Consider the following 18,363-nt stretch of genomic DNA (forward strand, 5'->3'; position numbering starts at 1 on the left):
GAGTCAACCTATATAGAGCAGGGCCATAGAAACATCCAACAGAAACGCTAGACTCCGCGCTAGATTAACTAAACTATATGAACCCCTGAGAAGATCCCTTCCGGCTACCAACCTGAAAACTAACTATAAGACTACCTTGATACCCAGTCATTTAAAACTGTCTCCACCATTGTCCACCCCGAATACGAAGGCCCATCAGATCAACAATTACAAGCACAAGTCACGTAATAATAATTCCGACAAACCTATACTAGCCAACAAAGTAACTGAGGCTCCCTCCCTTAAAGGATTGCTTCTCAATGTAAGATCGCTTGTCGCCCACGCCACCGACATTGCCGACCTAATCACTGAAGGTAATCTGGATTTCCTTGCAATTACGGAAACGTCGCTCCATAATGCAGCAGGACCAGTATTCATGTTAGCTATCCCCGACGGCTACACTATAGTTAGATAAGACCGAGACAGTGCTCGAGGAGGCGGTATAGCCATTATTTCTAAAACTTGTCTCTGCCTTAGACTAGCCCCATCCATCTGTCACAATCATGTGAAGCTCTCTCTGCCAAATTCCAGATAAATAACTCTCAATCACTCACCATTCATTTAATATATAGAACGCCCGGTCCTCTTGGCACCTTTGAGGAGGATCTGCATAACATAATCACGAGCAACCTGAAAACTTCCTCGCAACTTCTCCTATTAGGGGACTTTAACTTAGGCTTTAACGACCAAATGGACAAACACGCCACAGATGTAGTCAATATAATCAATGCACTAGGACTTTCCCAAAAAGTCAACAAACAAACAAAAGGGAGAATACTGGATTGGATAGTGGATTATAACTGTTCAGCCACTATCTCATCCATCCTGCCGTTATCGTGGACAGACCACTTTCTGGTGTCATTTCACCTTTCTACCATAAGACCTACTCCAGTGGCCCAGTCATTAGCGCCACCATGCTCAACTAGGAGTAAAAAAAGTATCACAGCAGAGAAAGTCACTCCTGCTATCCTGCCCACCCTTAATGCACTGCCAGAAAATCTTGACCCTAGTATCTTAGTTCAGGAATTCAACAATATTATGCTCACCACTCGACAAAATTGCAGCTATGAAAATCAGACCTAACAAGCCAACAGCCCATTTAAAGAAATGGTTCACACCTCAACTTAAGGACCTTTGCAGCTTAAAAAAAAAAGCAAAACTAACTGGAGACTTTGCCCCTCTAGCGAGAACAAAGCTAAACTAACCTCACTCTCCTCACATTACAAGAAGGAAATCTGTCGGGCAAAACGCAACTCCTACTATGAGCATTTTGCTAAAGCCAACTCCAGCATGAAAGAACTCTTCTCCATACTTAAAGAATTAGAGTCCCCAATAGCCATACCTTATGTTTGTACCAAAGGCAACTCTTGGTGTACAGATATCCAACATGCTCTAGCTAATAAAATTAACATGCTCCAAAATAAAATTCAGCAAAAAAAAAGAAGTACTGAACCTACAGCACCTGCCCAATAACCTCCTGCCTAGTGCTTCACCTCCGGCACACAATACCACCTTCGACTTTTCCAAAATGTCCACCTTGTAAGTAGAAAAAATCATCTCGTCTCTGAAACCTTCGAAATGCAAAGGCGATATCTGCCCTGCACAACTAATAAAAGACGCTGCCAGAGAACTATCCCATTCATCACCAAACTGATAAATGCCTCCTTTGCCACAGGCACCATCCCGGCTAACCTCAAACAATCATGGGTGCTCCCTCTCCTCAAGAAACAGACTTTAGATCCTCTTATCCCCACTAATTACCGACCCATCACCACGGTCCCATTTCTATTAAAAATACTGGACAAAGCCGCCTACATCCAAATTCAAAAACACCTTGAACTGCACAAACTCCTAGGTAACAGATAATCTGCTTTCCGCCCACTACACGGAAAAGATACAGCCTTAATCGACCTAAAATCCCAAATAGACGAGCTGAGAGACAAAGGTAAGATGGTGCTCCTGCTCCTACTCGATCTCTCTGCCGCATTTGATCTGGTCAATCCCAAGGTCCTATGCAGACCACTTGACTCTGCGGCCCACTTCTCCCGGAAGCCATCAAATGGATTAAGTCCTTCCTGAGCGACAGAACTATGAGAGTCTTCTCTCCCTCGGCAGCTGCAGACCCGACACCTGTGCGGTGTTCCTCAAGGCTCCTGCATCTCACCAACTCTATACAATATCTTCACCAAACCTCTGTTTGACAATCTGGACCATCTGGGTGTCATCTATACCATCTCCTCCCTTTTTCTGGGGATCACAGCAAGGACACAGGGTTGGTGAACAAAGTATATCTTATCATCCAAGCATGGATGGCCACTCATGGCCTATGCTTGAACGATGATAAAACCGAGTTGATAATTTTGGGCTCACAGGCCAACATCAAAAAATTAGGCCATGAATTTTCCTCATTTAATATTGACGGGAACACCATCAAAGTCTCCAATGAGGTAAAAACCCTTGGATTCTATCTGTACTCAACATTGTCCTTTGATAAACAGGTAAAATCCCTCACCTCCTCCACGGCTTACACCTGCAAGCTACTCAGAGCTGGTAAGCCATTCCTTTCTGATGACAGCTGCCTGATCCTGGCCAGAGCCCTAATACTCTCTAGAATCGACTATTGTAATGCCCTATACAGTGGTGCGAATAAATATACTTCCAAAAGCTCCAAACATTACAGAACAATGCCCTAAGAGCAGCCTTAGGCATTAATAAAAAAACACATCTCCGCCCTTAGGTGCCACCATAAATGGTTATCCACACTTAATAAAATACAACTAAAAATGCTTTCTTTGACTCATAAAGCCCTCAACAATGCGGCCCATAGCTACCTTTTAGATAAAATCCAGAAAAGAATCTCTCACAGACCTACCAGAACTGGGAATGTTAACTGTCTGACCATACCCAAATACAAGCTCACCACTATTGGTGGTAATAGCTTCCCATTAAAGGCAGCTAAATTCTGGAACTCACTGCCACAAGACCTGAGAGCCGACCAACCCTATATTCACTTCAGGAAAAATGTAATAAAACACATCATTACTACTGACCCCTAGTCTCCCAGGACCCGTCTCAGATCTGTCCGCAACTGAAGAGACTAATACCTGAAGACGACGTGTAATCTAGTCTCCCTATCATGATATACGGAGGGCATCACCTTCGCAACCTGTATTATTGTACATTGTTTACTGTTTATTTTTGTAATTACATAGGCCTTTTTTAGTTTGTTGCTCTTATTTGTACATTCTGTATATTCTGTAAGCATGTAATTATTGTATCTGGTGTATTTTTTGCAATTTTGTAAGCTTTGCATTTTCATACGGCTGCGCCCTTTTACTTACGAGTCTGGTGCGCAAAACAAATGAATAAACAAACAAACAACAAACCTGTTGCACAAAAAGAGAACAGACAGACGAAAAATGGGTCCATATCAATCAGTTGAAAAGCTGTCCTTCCAGATCAGTTTTATGACTGATTGAGGAGCCCAATGAAAGTCGAGCAGAGGAACCATCCAAGGAGTGAAAAAAAAGGATGTAAACCCCAGATGGAGACTTATAACAGTTGAGTAGTTTAATTCATCTTCTGCGGAAATGTTAAGAAAATAAGTGTGTCATGTTTATGTTCTGAAATGTAATATCTATCTCAAATGCTATGTCCTATCTTCCGGGGAAATACATTGTGTTAAAAGTACTGAACCTCTTTTTTTCCCCTATTTCTAGATTACTAACTTTCTTCACTTAAAAGCCTGGGGGCAGGAGGGGAGTCCAGGGAGAACCCCAGGGACCCCAGGAAGGAGAAAGGAGGGGGTTCCATCACATACCCACACAACCAAATATGGAAGTGGAGGCCGGAGCGCCCACTCCCTAAGGAAATAAAATGAGCCAGACAGGCTTAAACAAAGGAAAAGTACTCCTGAGGAAAACTCCACTCTTTCCCATGAATAATCATGGAAAAAAGCCGGGGTGACTCTCTGGGGTAAATGACAGCCTCAACTGATACAACTGGAAGACCAGGTTAGGTCTTACTGCGAACTACCTTGATCGCAAGGCACACTAAGAAATGACAGGCCTAAAACATGAACACAGCAAAAGAGCCTGGTAAACGAACATATGGGTCTTGCTGAAGATGACACAAGGAACAGTGTATTAAGAAAAGGGTGTGTCTTTCTTCAGTTAAATCATGAAATAGGCTGGCAAGTAAAATCAGATTGCAAATTGGAAAGGCACATCAAAGTGTTGGCTGAGAGAGTAAATCAACATTTTTAAGTGAAACTGCCACATCTGGAAATGCTGTGTGCACAGACAATTGAGGGAAACTGGGCATTGCATGTGAAAGTTAAAGCCAAGTCATATTGTTCATTTAAAGGGACTAAGGCCCACCTTGCAACACAGAAGCTCACATTGTGGTAAATGAAATTGCACATTAAAAGTGACCAAAATTAACAGCAGCCCTTCACTTAAAGTTTGCAACATTAAGAAATAATTTCTGTGTGCAAATTAAGGGACTAAAACTGAAATGTCCTGAAGTGTGTGTATTGTGCAACTGTAAATGAACACATGGACAAAAGTATTCAGCTGCCAAAATGTACATATTATTCATGCCTAAAGAAAGATATTTTGACAAGCAAACTACAGCATTCTAGTCAGTGGGGCTAATTTCCACATGGAGATTCAAAACAAACTTCCCCATTGCCAGATCTATGCAGCCCTGTTGTCTCTGAAAGCTCATTTCTTTGAAGGGAAAATGGCCTATCTCTGGTCACATGCTTGCAGAGAAATGAAACGTACATGGAGAAATGGGGTTTTGGATTTGCAGAACATGTTTGAATGTTCCCATTAGTTTAAATGGACTATCATAACTGTTCATTTTCTCAGCAACAATAAGTTGCACTGAGCCCATGCATATGTCATTTGAAAGCTAGTAATTAGCTGGTTATTCTGATGTCCATTTGATCCAGATACGATTTTTGGAAACCATGTAATCACCTGCATTCTGTTTCTAGCAAAATATTCAGAATTTGGAAATTGGCGAGTTGATGGGCGGTAAAATTGGGTATCTGGAGATTACATTTCATAATCATAACAGTTATGCTTTTTGTATAAACAGAAAAAATAAATCACCACACTCTAATGCAGCATGGTGCTGAAATGGGAGACGTCTATATAGATCTGTCACGATGAGAGGAACTTTAATGATGGTTATTTGAAAAATACAAATATTTCCCAGGTAGGGAAATTTAGGTGGAATGTTGCAAAGTACCATAAAAAAGGTAACTCCAGAACAGTGGATTTCTCTCCTCCGTTTCTTTTCCATAATTTCCCTTGGACCAGAAGCAGAACCTTATCCATTTGCTCTTGTACTGCGTTCGAGTAGCCGGACTCCTGGCTCATTGATGATTTCTAGGTTGCCTTAGAGCTGGAGATGTTGCAGAGTCACCTGCTCAGGTACTAGGCTGCTACGGCTGGCCTCTCTGGGTGAGGGTGAATCTCCAGGGAACTTGGAAGCCTGAGGAGACCACCAAAATCACCGTGGAGTCTGTGAACCGTGAGCACCAAACTTGACTTTGCAGGTCCAGCCTGCCCATGACTGGGGTGCTGTGGACCTGAGAAGAGCCTGCATTGTTATTTTGGGTCTGAGGCAGTTGATGGAGAGGGGGACTGAAAAAGGCCCTTGTATGAAGACTTCTGGTGTTTTCACCTGTAATGGCAGGGTGACCTGTCCGGTTGCCTGGACCAGTTGTCCTGGAGACCCTGGAAACCACCCAACGATTGGCCTCTGTCTGATCGAGAGTGGCCCTGTGAGAAGGTGTTGACCGCTGGCTTGATGAGAATGGCCAGGGACTTGGCTGTCTGTGAGCTGCTCTTCTTTTTATCGAGTTCATCGTCAGTGAAGGAGTGGAACAAGTCACCAACCTCGAAGGGTAGGTCTATGATCCTGTCCTGAACATCAGGATTGAATCAGGTTGCCTTGAGCCATGCCATCCTTCTCATGTCAGTTGCCAAACATATAGCCCTGCTCGCAGTATCTATGTGCACCACCGTGGACTCCATGATGTCCTATGCCACGAGTTTCAATTCTGTGAGTGCCACCTTGAAAGACGCTGGTTTGTCAGCTGGGATATCCGGCAAGAAGTCAATATCTCTCTCCACAGCCTTTGGTTAGCCGCTGCCAGGATGGCATCGGCATTGGCTTGGCTAAGGTGAAGTCCTGCATTTAAGTAGCCTCCTTCCCGTAGGCCTCGAGCATTCTCTCTTTCTTGCCCAGAAAAGCTGACGTTGCAGTGCTTGTGGTGGCGGTTTGGGGCTTGGGATTCAGAGATGCACTGACAAGAGCAGAGTGTCTCCCTTCACCTGCCTGAACTTTGCGTCCAACCTTTTATTTGTTGGTTGAGTGGAGTGGGGCTTGATCCATCTCTTCTTCGCAAGGGCCTCCACATCCTTCTATAAAGCAATGCCAGATCTGGATTCTGCTTTGATGCTTAGTACTTCCGCCAGTACCGCTGACTCTGGAAGCTCCCTCTGTGGCTGACGAATGCCCGGGTAATCGGCTAACCCGGCAATCCTGTAATGTAATGCTCTCGCTGAGGAAGGCCTGTCTTTCTCCTCCTCATCAGTGTCTTGTTGGTCATCTGTGTTAGAAGGGGCACCTGGGTCGGCAGGTGTTAGTTCTGCCACTGAATAAGGCACAGGCGATGGCACTGGGGGTGTATATGCCGCTACCGTAATTACTGGACGCATGGGCAACACAGATGGAGGAGGTAAAGGCTGTGCAGGCACCGGATGAGGTGACAGTGTTGTGGGAGGCAGTATCCCCTGGATTATGCCCTAGAGGAGTCATGGGACCCCAATCTGCCCTGGCCGCAGGCTTCCGCCTTTGCGCTTCACCATGTTGGCGGGCTTCTGTCCTGGGCGCCATCTTGTCTGCGTGCACCGTATTTTGTCCATGCCTTCCGCACGTGCCACTGTGGACGACATGGGCCTGGGCTAGGTCTGCATGCCTGGACACATCAGCGTTGCCCCACCCTGCACCTCAGGCGTGGGCCTTTTAGGCAATTGGCCCTCGGCCATGAGGCCGGTAGTGCTGTCTGCGCTGTGTGTAGGTGCCCCATCAAGCGTGTACCTGGTAGCAGAGCTGAGCCCCTCCCATCGGTAGGCTTCCCTAGGAAGGAGTCGCCCTGCGTGGTGCTTTTGAGAAGAGTACATGTACCTTCTTGGTATTCCTGCGTACGTATTCCTTAATGCTCTCCGGTGGTGTCCTGGAGAACAACTCTCCACCGTGCCAGCCTGTTTCTGAGGGATCGCGGGTGTGAGGGCGTCGCACGTTGAGCAGACTTACTATCCGTGTTCGTCCCTGAGGCATTGGATCCGATGTGGGGACAGAACCGTCGCACAACGGGCACTTGCTGAAGCGAGCCGCGATCAACATGTGCCGGGGATGGACTATGGCACCGGTGGATAATGTTCCCAACCTGAAAATGAGAAAACAAAAGATTAGGAAAAGCGCATGGAATTACAAGGCTTGAGGCCTCACCCAGGAGCGCTGGTGAAAACGGTCAGTTCCCAGGGTAGCGCATGCTAGCAGAACCGCAAGCGTATACATTTAAAGGGACAGTGTTCATTTTCTGGTATAAAAAGGTTCTGTTCCTATCCCTAGCTAGGGGAAACCATACAGGATGGTGGAAAGAGGACGGGACGTTGGTGTATTTCTTATCATACTCATTCAACATCATAAGGATATGACAGCAAGGGTGTCCACTCTTCCTGCTAATTTATCTATTGAACTTAAACCCTCTTACCATTGCATTCAGGATTAATAGATTAATTACGGACACATGCACTTATACCTGCAAAGTTAGGTCTCACCTTTATGCTGACGACCTCCCAATTGTGTTGTCCGAATCAGCATAAAATGTGGCAAATACTATGGAAAAAGATCTAAGACTTGTATGGATTTTCTGGATACAAAACGAACTGCAGAAAATGTGGATTCTAACCCTGAAAACACATATGCCAAAAGGAATGCAAGGTATGGGGTGTTTTAAAAGGCTCCAACCTCCATTTAGTACACAATTAAGAGGTTAAGCACCATGCAATGTGAACATAATCGGAATCTGTTTTGCTCATTTTCACTATCTGTTACTTTCAGTTCATTTGTCTGACTTGTTTTATCTACAATCTTATTTAACTACATAATATTTGAATTTGCTATAGCAAGCAAGCACCATGAAATATCTAAATCTCATTGATGTCAGTTATGCTCTAAAACCTTGCAGAAACCATCTCCAGGAAAAGTGCAGCACAAAACGTATTGAGCAGCCCAGATGCATGGGATCCAGGAGTAGATTGTATTTATTTAACTTGGTACGAACGAAGACATGGCTTGACTAATCAAATGTGTAGGTGGCTGTAAAATGTCCTTAGAATAATTCTGGATTGTGAAATGTAGGATGTTGCCTTACTGAAATATAAAAATATCCTACAAATCACAGGACTAAGGAAACGGTGCACACTGATATGGGAAACAGACTGAGTATTAAGCGGATGATGAATAACAAGAAAGAGGGATATACTGACTCTCAAACGTAAAAGCCACATTGCTCAGGGTATCCTCATTGACAAAATAGGGAACACGTCCCCATTAGAGACCTGTTATGCAACATTGGGAAAAACAGAAAATCCTTGTTCTTGCTATGCTCAGTTGATAATGTTACTGTGCTGTTATTAATCAGTATTCATATCAATAAAGCAAAAGGCTTAAGTAAGGAAGTCATTCAAATGTGTTCAGTAGACCAATATCAGTTCTACTGAAATTCCTACATTTTCCACAATATTTCTTTCGATACAATAAAATAATTTCCACTCTGAAAAAAAATGCCATTTCCTTAAAAACTTCGACAATAGAACTCACACACACACGTTCAATATAAGTTTCCACTCTGAAAAAAAAGACATTTCCTTAAAAGCTTTGACAATAGAACACGCACACGTACAATATACGATGTATTGCAAGATGTTAAAATATTAAATTGCTTATTTCTCAGCTTCATCAAACCGCAAAAAATATATGAAAATGCATCAGAACGTATGAAACAAAATGGCTTACCTGCAGGTTTTGTGTGCTTGTATTCCAGTTTGTGTTGTGGATTCTTCCTACAATAAAATAGTTAAACATAAAGTTAATTTCTGAATTTACAAAGTTAAAATGAAAGATTATCTTTGTCAGGGGCATTTTCCATCATGAATTTAATTGCAACTTCATGATGCAACAGTAGAAAGCAGAATTATAATGACAACCACCAAACGAAAAAGGTAGTGGGGCGGCTCAGAAGGAGGACATAGCCACCACCTAATGAGATCCTGTCCCACTGCTTTCTCTTACTTGGTTAGCGACTTGGCTTTGGCATCCGAGCACCTCACTATCCAGTTCCCATCTCAAGATTTCTCGTGATCGGCTGGCGCCCCGAGTTTGGCGTTCCAGCCTCTCTCTCCTGGTTTCCCCTCTCTGGGTTTCTCGTGTTCGGCTGGTACCACAAGTCTGGCGTTCCAGCTTCTCTCTCCTGGTTTCCCCTCTCTGGGTTTCTCGTGTTCAGCTGGTACCATGAGTCTAGCGTTCCAGCCTCTCTTTCTCCTGGTTTCCCCTGTCTGGGTTTCTTGTGTTCATCTGGCACCTTGAGTATGGTATTCCAGCCTCTCTCTCTTTGGGCTATCTCACTTTCATGTTCCTGCCTTCAAGCGAGATTCAAATGCACCGACTTGTTGGCTTTTGCTAACTCAACCTTCTTCCTCTCTGTACGACGCAAGTTTATTATTTAATCTACCCGTCTCAGTGTATGGGACCGTAAGATTTAAAGGCATATGCTTGTCTATAAGATTTGGGCATCTATTCAGTGTTTCGTCATCCCAGTTGTTAGATGTCTTTGGGGTGGTGGAATACCTCATGTAGGCGATAAGTTGGCTTATATCTAGGGAGTGCCTAAAGCGAACAGCAATCCTTGTCCCTTCTCTCCCAGTGAGGTCCTACTTGTCTCTACCCTTCAGGAGGGTATTGCAGAGCGGGCACACCTCCCCAGCCTCACAGGAAGGGGCTCCCCCTTGGGGAGAAGAGACAAATTCCCTCGATTTGTCACAGTAGGTAGAGACAGATGTCTTTACCCATGTATAAAATATCCCAAGAAAAGAGCATGGTACAAGCCATGTACAGCATTCAGCTCTTTTATATGAACAAAAGAACTTAAGACAATTAAAGGTAGCAAAACACAAACTGGAGGTGGCCACTGTTACAAAGTGGATATGGGTCAAAAAGAGGCAATCCACAAAGATAAACAGATCTTTTTTTTAAGTGTTCTCATTGTGGGGCGAAAGACAACTTAAACCAAACTTGTGGGGACATAAACAGTAAAATACACCTGCATGCCAATGTTTTGTGTGGTACCCCAACCTTCTAGTTATGTGCATTCAGGATAACATAAACGTCTGTCTCTTGAAACAAAAAGTCCTCCAGATCTTTGACATGCCTAGGTTTTTTCCCTATCTGTAGCTTGACACATCGGACCACATCAGGGGGCATGGAAGCAACCATTCAGAAACTCAAGCTAAAATATCTCTCCTGTTTACACCGCTTGGCACTTTTCCAGGGACGGAATCTACAAATGTTGGACCAAAAGAAAGAAAGAACTCAAATCAGTAGTAAGGATAGTTTCTTAAATGTGCAGTTGCTCATAATAATGTCTCAAAAAAGGTTGCTTATAGTTTGTTGGCAGAACACCCAGTGTTACTGCCAGTTGCTAGAAAGCCGAAGCTTCCCGATTCCTTGGATGCGTCTTTCATAGCTTGGATAGGATGTTGGAAAACCCCTCCTGCAGTCTCATATCCCCAGTAGTATCTGCCAGCAGATGTTTCTGAGCCAGACCCTAGCCAAAGGTGCAGGGTCTCCAACATCAGGGGCCACCTTACAAATTCAACTGGCTCTCCCCTTTAGCTCCTGCCACCTCCATCCCTTTAGGTCCTGGCGCACCTGCTCACCAGCCCACTATCATGTTCCACCACAAGATCTCAATTTAGCCCCCTCCTGTTCCCTTGCTCTCTTTCACTCGCTTCTCTTTATTGGCCTGCATCTCTTCAACGATTCACCAAATGCGTGTTCCTCCACCCCTTCTATGCATACATGGTAGGGGTAGGGACTTGCTGTTTGCCTCCTTCTGACACTGTCCTCTAATGGCCAGAGACACTTCTCCCTCCAACCTCCTCATTTCTTAATATCACTTACCACCTTGCTTGATATTTTCTCCTTCCATAATTATATAACCTCCTCTCCTCTTTAAGACTTTCACCCTCCAACTCCCTCAGTCTGATGTTGCACTTCCTCTTTTCTTTCTTCCCCCTATTCCCTTTTGTTAACCTCCTTGTGATGTTTTCTTACTCCTCCTCTCCCACCCTGTAAAGTATCTCCAACCCAACCTCCCCTGATGCTTTACTTGTCCACCTCCTTTCTCATCCTAGCACCTTCCTGTTGCAGCACCTCTCTCCAGCAGTCTCCAACTGAGCACTTCCTTTCACTACAAACATCAGCACTATTCATCAGATTCCCCAGTTTATACAGGACTTTCATCCCTCTTCAAGCACATGCAGGTGACTTCTCATAATTGCTCTCTGGATGGGACTGCGGGCAAAACATGTACTTCTGCTGTTGAAGCTGAAGGGGCTGCAACAAGTGGACCGAGACGTAAATCTGCTATTTTGGATTGTAAAACTGAGTCGCACATCTGCATGACTACTAGCCCACACGCAGAATGTACATCACTGATGGTTTGTGTTCTCATCTTGCTTGACCCTCAGATGCTCGGAAACTCTGATTCCTGTATCACTCTGCGGATTCCATGAATCAAATCTGAACATGACAGTGAAAATCGAGAATGCATCAGTTATTTCAATATTCTTCAACTGCATTCAGTAGGGCTCACAAGAGCACTGTCAGAATCTGGTGGGGCACCACAGGATACCCACTAAGCGTAAACAGTAAAACTACTCTTATAATCATATCAGCACGAGCAGCTCGGCCATGATGGCAATCATAATACTTTTACTCTTGTGATTTAGTAACAAATGCTACAACTTTTTAGTTGTTTCAAAACTATTCCCTTCAATGTATATCCTTCTTGTGAACATAATGTCAAGGAAAACTGTTTACATTTCCTAAACCCGTTTCGAGGACAAGCCTCATCTTCTGAAGGTAAAGAAATCTGAAATAGTGAATTAACTATATGTTATGATGTTTCTGATTACACAGAGAGTCTTATATGTATGGAAAAGCTAGATGACATGGAATGTTTACTACCTCAAGTTCTAGTGAGGTCACAGAATCTGTGTTTACTTGTTTGCTTCCAGTGTTCTTTTTTTATCAGTTGAAGTTGCCTCTATTTCAGTAAGGGGCCTCTGCTGTTGCTGGGGGTCTTTTCACCTTTTAACTTAATAAATATATACTACGAAGACTTGCCTGTTTTCACGAGTGTCTTCGCAACACTATAATACTAACCTCACCAGAAATCCACAAAAATGTGGTGAAAGAACTACATAAAAAGACCTCACTTATTGTCTTATTGTATATATTCAGATAATATATTACAGATCCTGATTGCCAACCACTACAGCAATGTTTTCTGGACTTCAGCAGTCCCATTTTCATACCTATTATTTCAAACTCTCTCGCCTCTGTAGCTAAGCATAAACCCAAGGATTGAAGTAACCCATAGGATGCTGCCACTAAAGGTCTTCATGGAGTCTTCAGAGGGTCTTTATGTACTTATGAAAGAATGGAAAATACTGTTATTGCTGGATTTGAAGCTGTTAAAAACTGTTACTTGTTGTGCTTAATCTAACGTTGTTCCTGTAGATGTCCAAACAAAACGTGAATATTTTCCTAAATTGTTCTGGTAGGATGGTTTGTTAATTTCATGCATGCATAAGAACCATTCAGTTGTTACAACATTCAAGGTGATGAAAATCAGCATCCATTACTAACTATGTATATTTTCTCCAGGTTTCAATACAATCAAACTATCTCTTCTTTCGCTGAATCCCTTAAATAGACAGTAAACCTTCTCTGTACTGTTCTTACCACAGCACCAACTACACCATCCATTAAAGGAGCACTGTTCCCCAATGTTCTCATCTGGTGAGCTCCTGCCTCCTGCCCATATTGTGGTGGAGGTAAACTGGGGATCCTCTCCTTTCAGCCCCATTCCCTCAGCATCACCTTTGGTACCAGTTGTTACAGTTTTGAGGTCAGTGCCAAGAATGAAGTGCTCTGTGAGTCACGGCATGGAATGGCTGGTTGTCACTGTAGAATTTTCGGTGTGGTCTGAGGTAGATTTCTCAGTCCCCATGCACAGAGGTCACCGGGATCATCGGTACCAGTTGATCCAGGTATACCAGATCCTAACTGACTGTTATAGGGCAACTCCAAAGTTGAGAAGGGGCATCACTGTTTGACCTTCCAACATGATGGGCAGATAGTAGTTTTGCCCTATTGGTCCTTGAAAGCATGTCTTTCTGACCTGTATATTCTTTGGGGTCCAGATTCTCCGGGTTTATCTACCAGTCACCTTGCTTCAGGGTGGCCTCTCTTCGAGCACTATAACTAGTATCCATCCGCTCAGGTGTCCTAGCGGTGGGACAAGTCCTCGCTATGTGCCCCAAATTTCTACAAGTATTGCACTTGAATGTTTTTCTGCTGTGTGTGGGCTAGTTCTCTTGGGTTTCTCAAAGCTGCAGAGCAGCAGAAAGGAGTGGGCCACTCCTCTGACAGGGCCATCAAAGGCCCCATTGGAGTTCTGAAACTCCCCTGGGGTTCTTTCTTCGGTGGTGTCAATAGAGGTTTCCATGGAAACCAGTGGTTGTTTGGATGGCTGTTTTCAGTGAGGGCTGATGTCATTTCCTGAGGGGATATTATTTTATAATTTATAATTGGTTATTTATAACACGCTTAATACTCAGAGGTTTCTAAGCATGGACCCGGGGATCAAATCTGCATTTCTCTGTGTCGTCTTGCTTCCAAGGCGAGCACGTTGCCCCTGCGATATCTTCCTGAGAAAAATTAAAGCGCATAGCTTTGAGACAAATTAAAGCGCATAGTTTAGAAGGGAGTTCATGAATTGCTCCAGGATAAGGTTGGTTTTGGATTCTTCTAAAGACAGATTATCAAGGCACTTCCCCAAGCTGAAATGGATGGAGTATGCTGTAATAACAAGGTCTTGGCCAGAGACAGGAAGAACAAGTTACTTACCCGTGGTAACGTTCTTTCGATTGGATGTTCCTCTCACGTATTCCTCATTTTATGATATCTTCGTTTCCAGCAACAGCTGCTTCGGAAAAAAAATTCTTCTTGGCAGAGGGCTCTGTGCGTCGACACGGTTAACCCGATGTTGCTCGAGGGCTTCCATCTTGGTTGATGTCATTGTCGCGTATATATACCGCATGGAGCGCCCGTTGGCTTCAGTTCTGTTTTTTATGCCACCCATATGCAGAATTAACAACATTATTAAATGCCTTTCATTTATCAGACTTTAAAAGAGCGCAAAGCCTAATGCCTGGAAATTCTACAATGGGATAGGTTGGGAGGGTCGATGAGCAATACGTGGGAGGAACATCCAATCGAAGGAACTTTACCAGAGTAAGTATTTCTTCGAATGGATTGTGTACTCCCACGTATTCCACATCTTATGATAGACGCCAAAGCAGTATTACATTTTTGGGGGAGGGTGGTAAGAATTTGAGTGTTATTACTTGTCAAGAATGGAGTATAGAACTGCCTTCCCAAATCTTCCCTCATTGTTAGAAGTGACTAAACAATAATGTTTTGTAAACATGTGGATGGTAGACCAGGTAGCTGCCTCACAGATATCCTTTATCAGAACTTCCCTCTGAAGGTCGAAGGCCTTTTCAGCATCCACCGAAAGGAAAACAGGATCTCCCCTCATCCCCCGTGCCTCATGAATCAGATGGTGGGTCTTCCTAAGTGTGTCCGCGCCCCGATGACCCTTTATGAAGCCCACCTGGTCGGAATGGATCAGCTTGGGTATATGCTGATCAAGTCTTGCCACCAGGACTCATGTGTAGAGTTCAGCATCAATGTTTAGGAGAGAGATGGGGCGGTTAACTCTAAATTGGCGTGGGTCCCTGCCCTCCTTAGGTATCACAGTTATCAGCGTGTGGGAGAATGATTCTGGGGCTTCCCCTATTCCAAGATATCATTAAACAGTTCTACCATGAATGGAACGAGGGTGGTCATGAACACCTTATAAAAGCCCGCTGAGAAGCAGTCCTCCCCCGGGGCATTCCACACAGGATCCCTTGCCACTGCCATCTTAATTTCTTCAGTAGTTATGGGAGCCTCCATTGCCTCGACCTCCACAGGAGCGAGCCAGGGCATGTGAATTCCCTCCAGATACTTTGTTATTTCCTTGGTTGCTGCACTGGTTTCAGTTTTATAGAGCTTTTCGTAAAAGGATGCAAATGCTTCTTGGATCCCTTTCTCCACTTGGTCCCGTGATACACAACGCCCTCGATGGGCTTCACCCACCTGTCGGCCAGCTGTCACCTCAGTCTAGCAACCAGGAGTGCATCTGCCTTATCTCCTTTTTCATAAAACCTCAGTTTCAAGAACTGTAGTTTCCTTACTATATGACCTTCCCCTAGTAGTCTCAGCTCTTCCCTTTTCCCCCCTTGCTTCAGAAAAGGGAAGAGGAAGTTGCCATGCTCCTAGTGGAATGAGCCCTTAAACCCACTGGGGGATCTTTTCCAGCTAGCCTGTAGCACTCTGAAATAGCCAGTATTATACATCTGGATAGGATTTGTTTAGTAACTGACAGACCTACTTTATGTCCTGTATACGCAATGAAGAGTTGGTCGTGCTGGCGCAACTTTGCCCATCTTGAAACATAAAAGCTTAGAGCTCTCCTTGGGCCAAGTCTATGAAATCTTTCCTCTTCCTTGCCAGGATGAGGGGATGCATAGAAGGTTGGTAGCACAATTTTCTGTGCTAAATGGTAATCCAATACAATTTTAGGTAGAAATGAGGGTTTGACTTTAAGGATAACCTTATCCTTGTAAAAGGTGGCAAACGGAGGTTTACAGGATAAGGTCTGCAAAATTGTTTTGAAAGTTAGCAACCTTAATGGGCACGAATGGAGTGGCTCAAAAGGAGCACACGTCAAAAACCTTAAGATCAAATTAAGGTCCCAAGTTGGGACTTGGAAGGGTCTAGATGTAAACACATTTGTGAGTCCTTTAAGAAATGGAGTTATTAAAAGGTATTTTGAAACATGATACCTCCTCCGAGGTGTGCTTCAGTATGGAAAGTGCTGCCAGATAACCCCTAATTGTTCAATCTGGAGCCCCAAATTTGATAAATGTAGCGAAAAAGAGTACACTGTAGGTGTATTTCATTAGAAAGGGTCCACATCCTTTTCCCTACACCAGTTGCAGAACTTGTTCCAATGGCAGCGGTAAAGGGATTTCGTTGCTGGCCTTCTGGCTGAAAGCAAATTCTCCATTACATCTTCCGGGAGGTCCCAATCCTTGTATATCAACCATGCGTGAAGGTTGAGTGTCTTGAAGTCTGGATGGAGAACGTGACCTACCTCTCATGAGAGAAGGCCCTCTCTTTGTGGAAGACATATTGGATGCAGATGGGCATGTCCAGAAGGTCAAGGTACTACGTCCTCCTGGCCCAATCCGGGGAAATTAGGATAATGGATTTCCCGAACTTTCTCAACCTCCTAATGACAGGGACTGGAGGAAACGCGTATAGGAGTGGAAACTCCCAGTCCACTACGAACGCGTCTCCTAGCGCTCTTCTAAGGGGAAATTACAGAACTTTAAACTGATAATGAGAACTGCCAATTGCAAACCTCAGGTACTTTCTGTGCTTAGTGATTAGCTGCCATAGCTACACAGTCCCACAGGGTGAACCTGAATTTTGCTAGTGCACATGTCGAGTTAGAGGACTTTAATGCCATGCTTCCAGCTGAAAAGACTTTCTTGCCCAGGTATAAATATGTTGTTTATTATCCCTATCTGGAGGGATAGATGGGTACGCAGATTGCTTCGAGGTGGACGTAGCTGTTTGGACCACTAAAGTTTCTGGTGTTGGATGTTTTGACAGGTAGCTTGGGTCGCTACTGGATGGTCTGTATTTTTTGGTGAGGTTTCTATCAGAGCTAGATACTGGAGCTTCCCAGTTTGCCAGGACTATTTTTTGGAGTGCTACATGAAAAGGTACTATTGGGTCATTTTGTGGACCTTTGTCCAATAGGTCCGTAAGATCATCCTGTTCAAAAGGAGGAGCAGGTCTACTCCATCTTAAAAAATCTATAACCCTACTCATCAGACTTCTATATGATGCATCTGCATGATCAGCCGAGTCTGGTCTCCCAAAGTCTAATTCTGGAGAAGGGTCAACACCCCAGGCTGATTGTAGGACTCTGGTTTCCTCTGAGATTAAACTTTCTGGGACATTAGGAGTATCCTTATGTATATTAGGAGTATCCAGTTGAAGACAAAAGGTGGCTTGTCATCTGGTGTCTCATAACTCTCATATATTGAGGTTAAAGACTTGAAAAAGTCCTTTTTAGGTAAAGGTTTAAAAACCTTTTCCTGAGGTTTTTGTGTTAAAGGCGTTGATGACTCCACTGCCGGCATTGAATTCTTGCTTTTAGACTGTATCAGCGACGACTTACTCTTCGACTTATGCTTCGACAAGCTTGACCCGAAGGTGTCTTGGACAATTTCTCGTCCCATCGAGTACTTGTAGAATCTCGAAAAGTTTTAGGCTTATGGCCCGGGCTCCAGGGCATGCAGGGCTTTGCCTTGGCCTTATGCTTGTCATCGACTGGAGCATGGCCACTTTTTTAGTGTTTCGAGGTCTTTCTCAAGGAGTTTAACCATTTGTTTCCTGAAATATTCCCACTCATCTTTAGCAGAGGATTTAGCCGGGCAGATTAAGCTTCTTCACTGAGAATTATCTGAGGGAGAATAAAGAAGGAGAATAAGAAGAAGGAGAAGGAGAAGAAGGTGATCTATGCCTTCTCTTTGACTTTTTTGAAGATGAAGAGGAGTGTCTGCTCCTCGAGTGAGATCGCTTTTTTAATCTTTTTTATGAGGAGATGTATCTCTCGACTCATGGTAGGACCCAAATTTCGATGGTGTAGAAGGGGATTTTGGGGCAATGTAACCAACTGACAATTTAGCTTTATGCTCTTTTAAGGCCTTACTTGTCATCGACTGACAGGATCAACAGTTGGCGATTTCATGCTTGACGTCCAGGCAC

The 18,363-nt window shown here is 44.0% G+C and overlaps 1 protein-coding gene across 2 annotated transcripts in view; it reads right to left on the reverse strand.

Moving 5' to 3' along the window:
- The window catches only part of APLF (aprataxin and PNKP like factor), a 960,891-nt gene that overhangs the window by 148,528 nt on the left and 794,000 nt on the right, over window positions 1-18,363 (reverse strand). For both annotated transcript variants that reach the window (XM_069608357.1, XM_069608358.1), the window contains exon 9: window positions 9,142-9,188. In XM_069608357.1, coding sequence (XP_069464458.1) covers window positions 9,142-9,188 — 47 coding nt within the window. The remainder of the gene's footprint in view (window positions 1-9,141; window positions 9,189-18,363) is intronic.

Source organism: Ambystoma mexicanum, chromosome 4q (assembly GCF_040938575.1).
Source record: "Ambystoma mexicanum isolate Mex_15411 chromosome 4q, UKY_AmexF1_1, whole genome shotgun sequence".
Taxonomy (NCBI): domain Eukaryota; kingdom Metazoa; phylum Chordata; class Amphibia; order Caudata; family Ambystomatidae; genus Ambystoma; species Ambystoma mexicanum.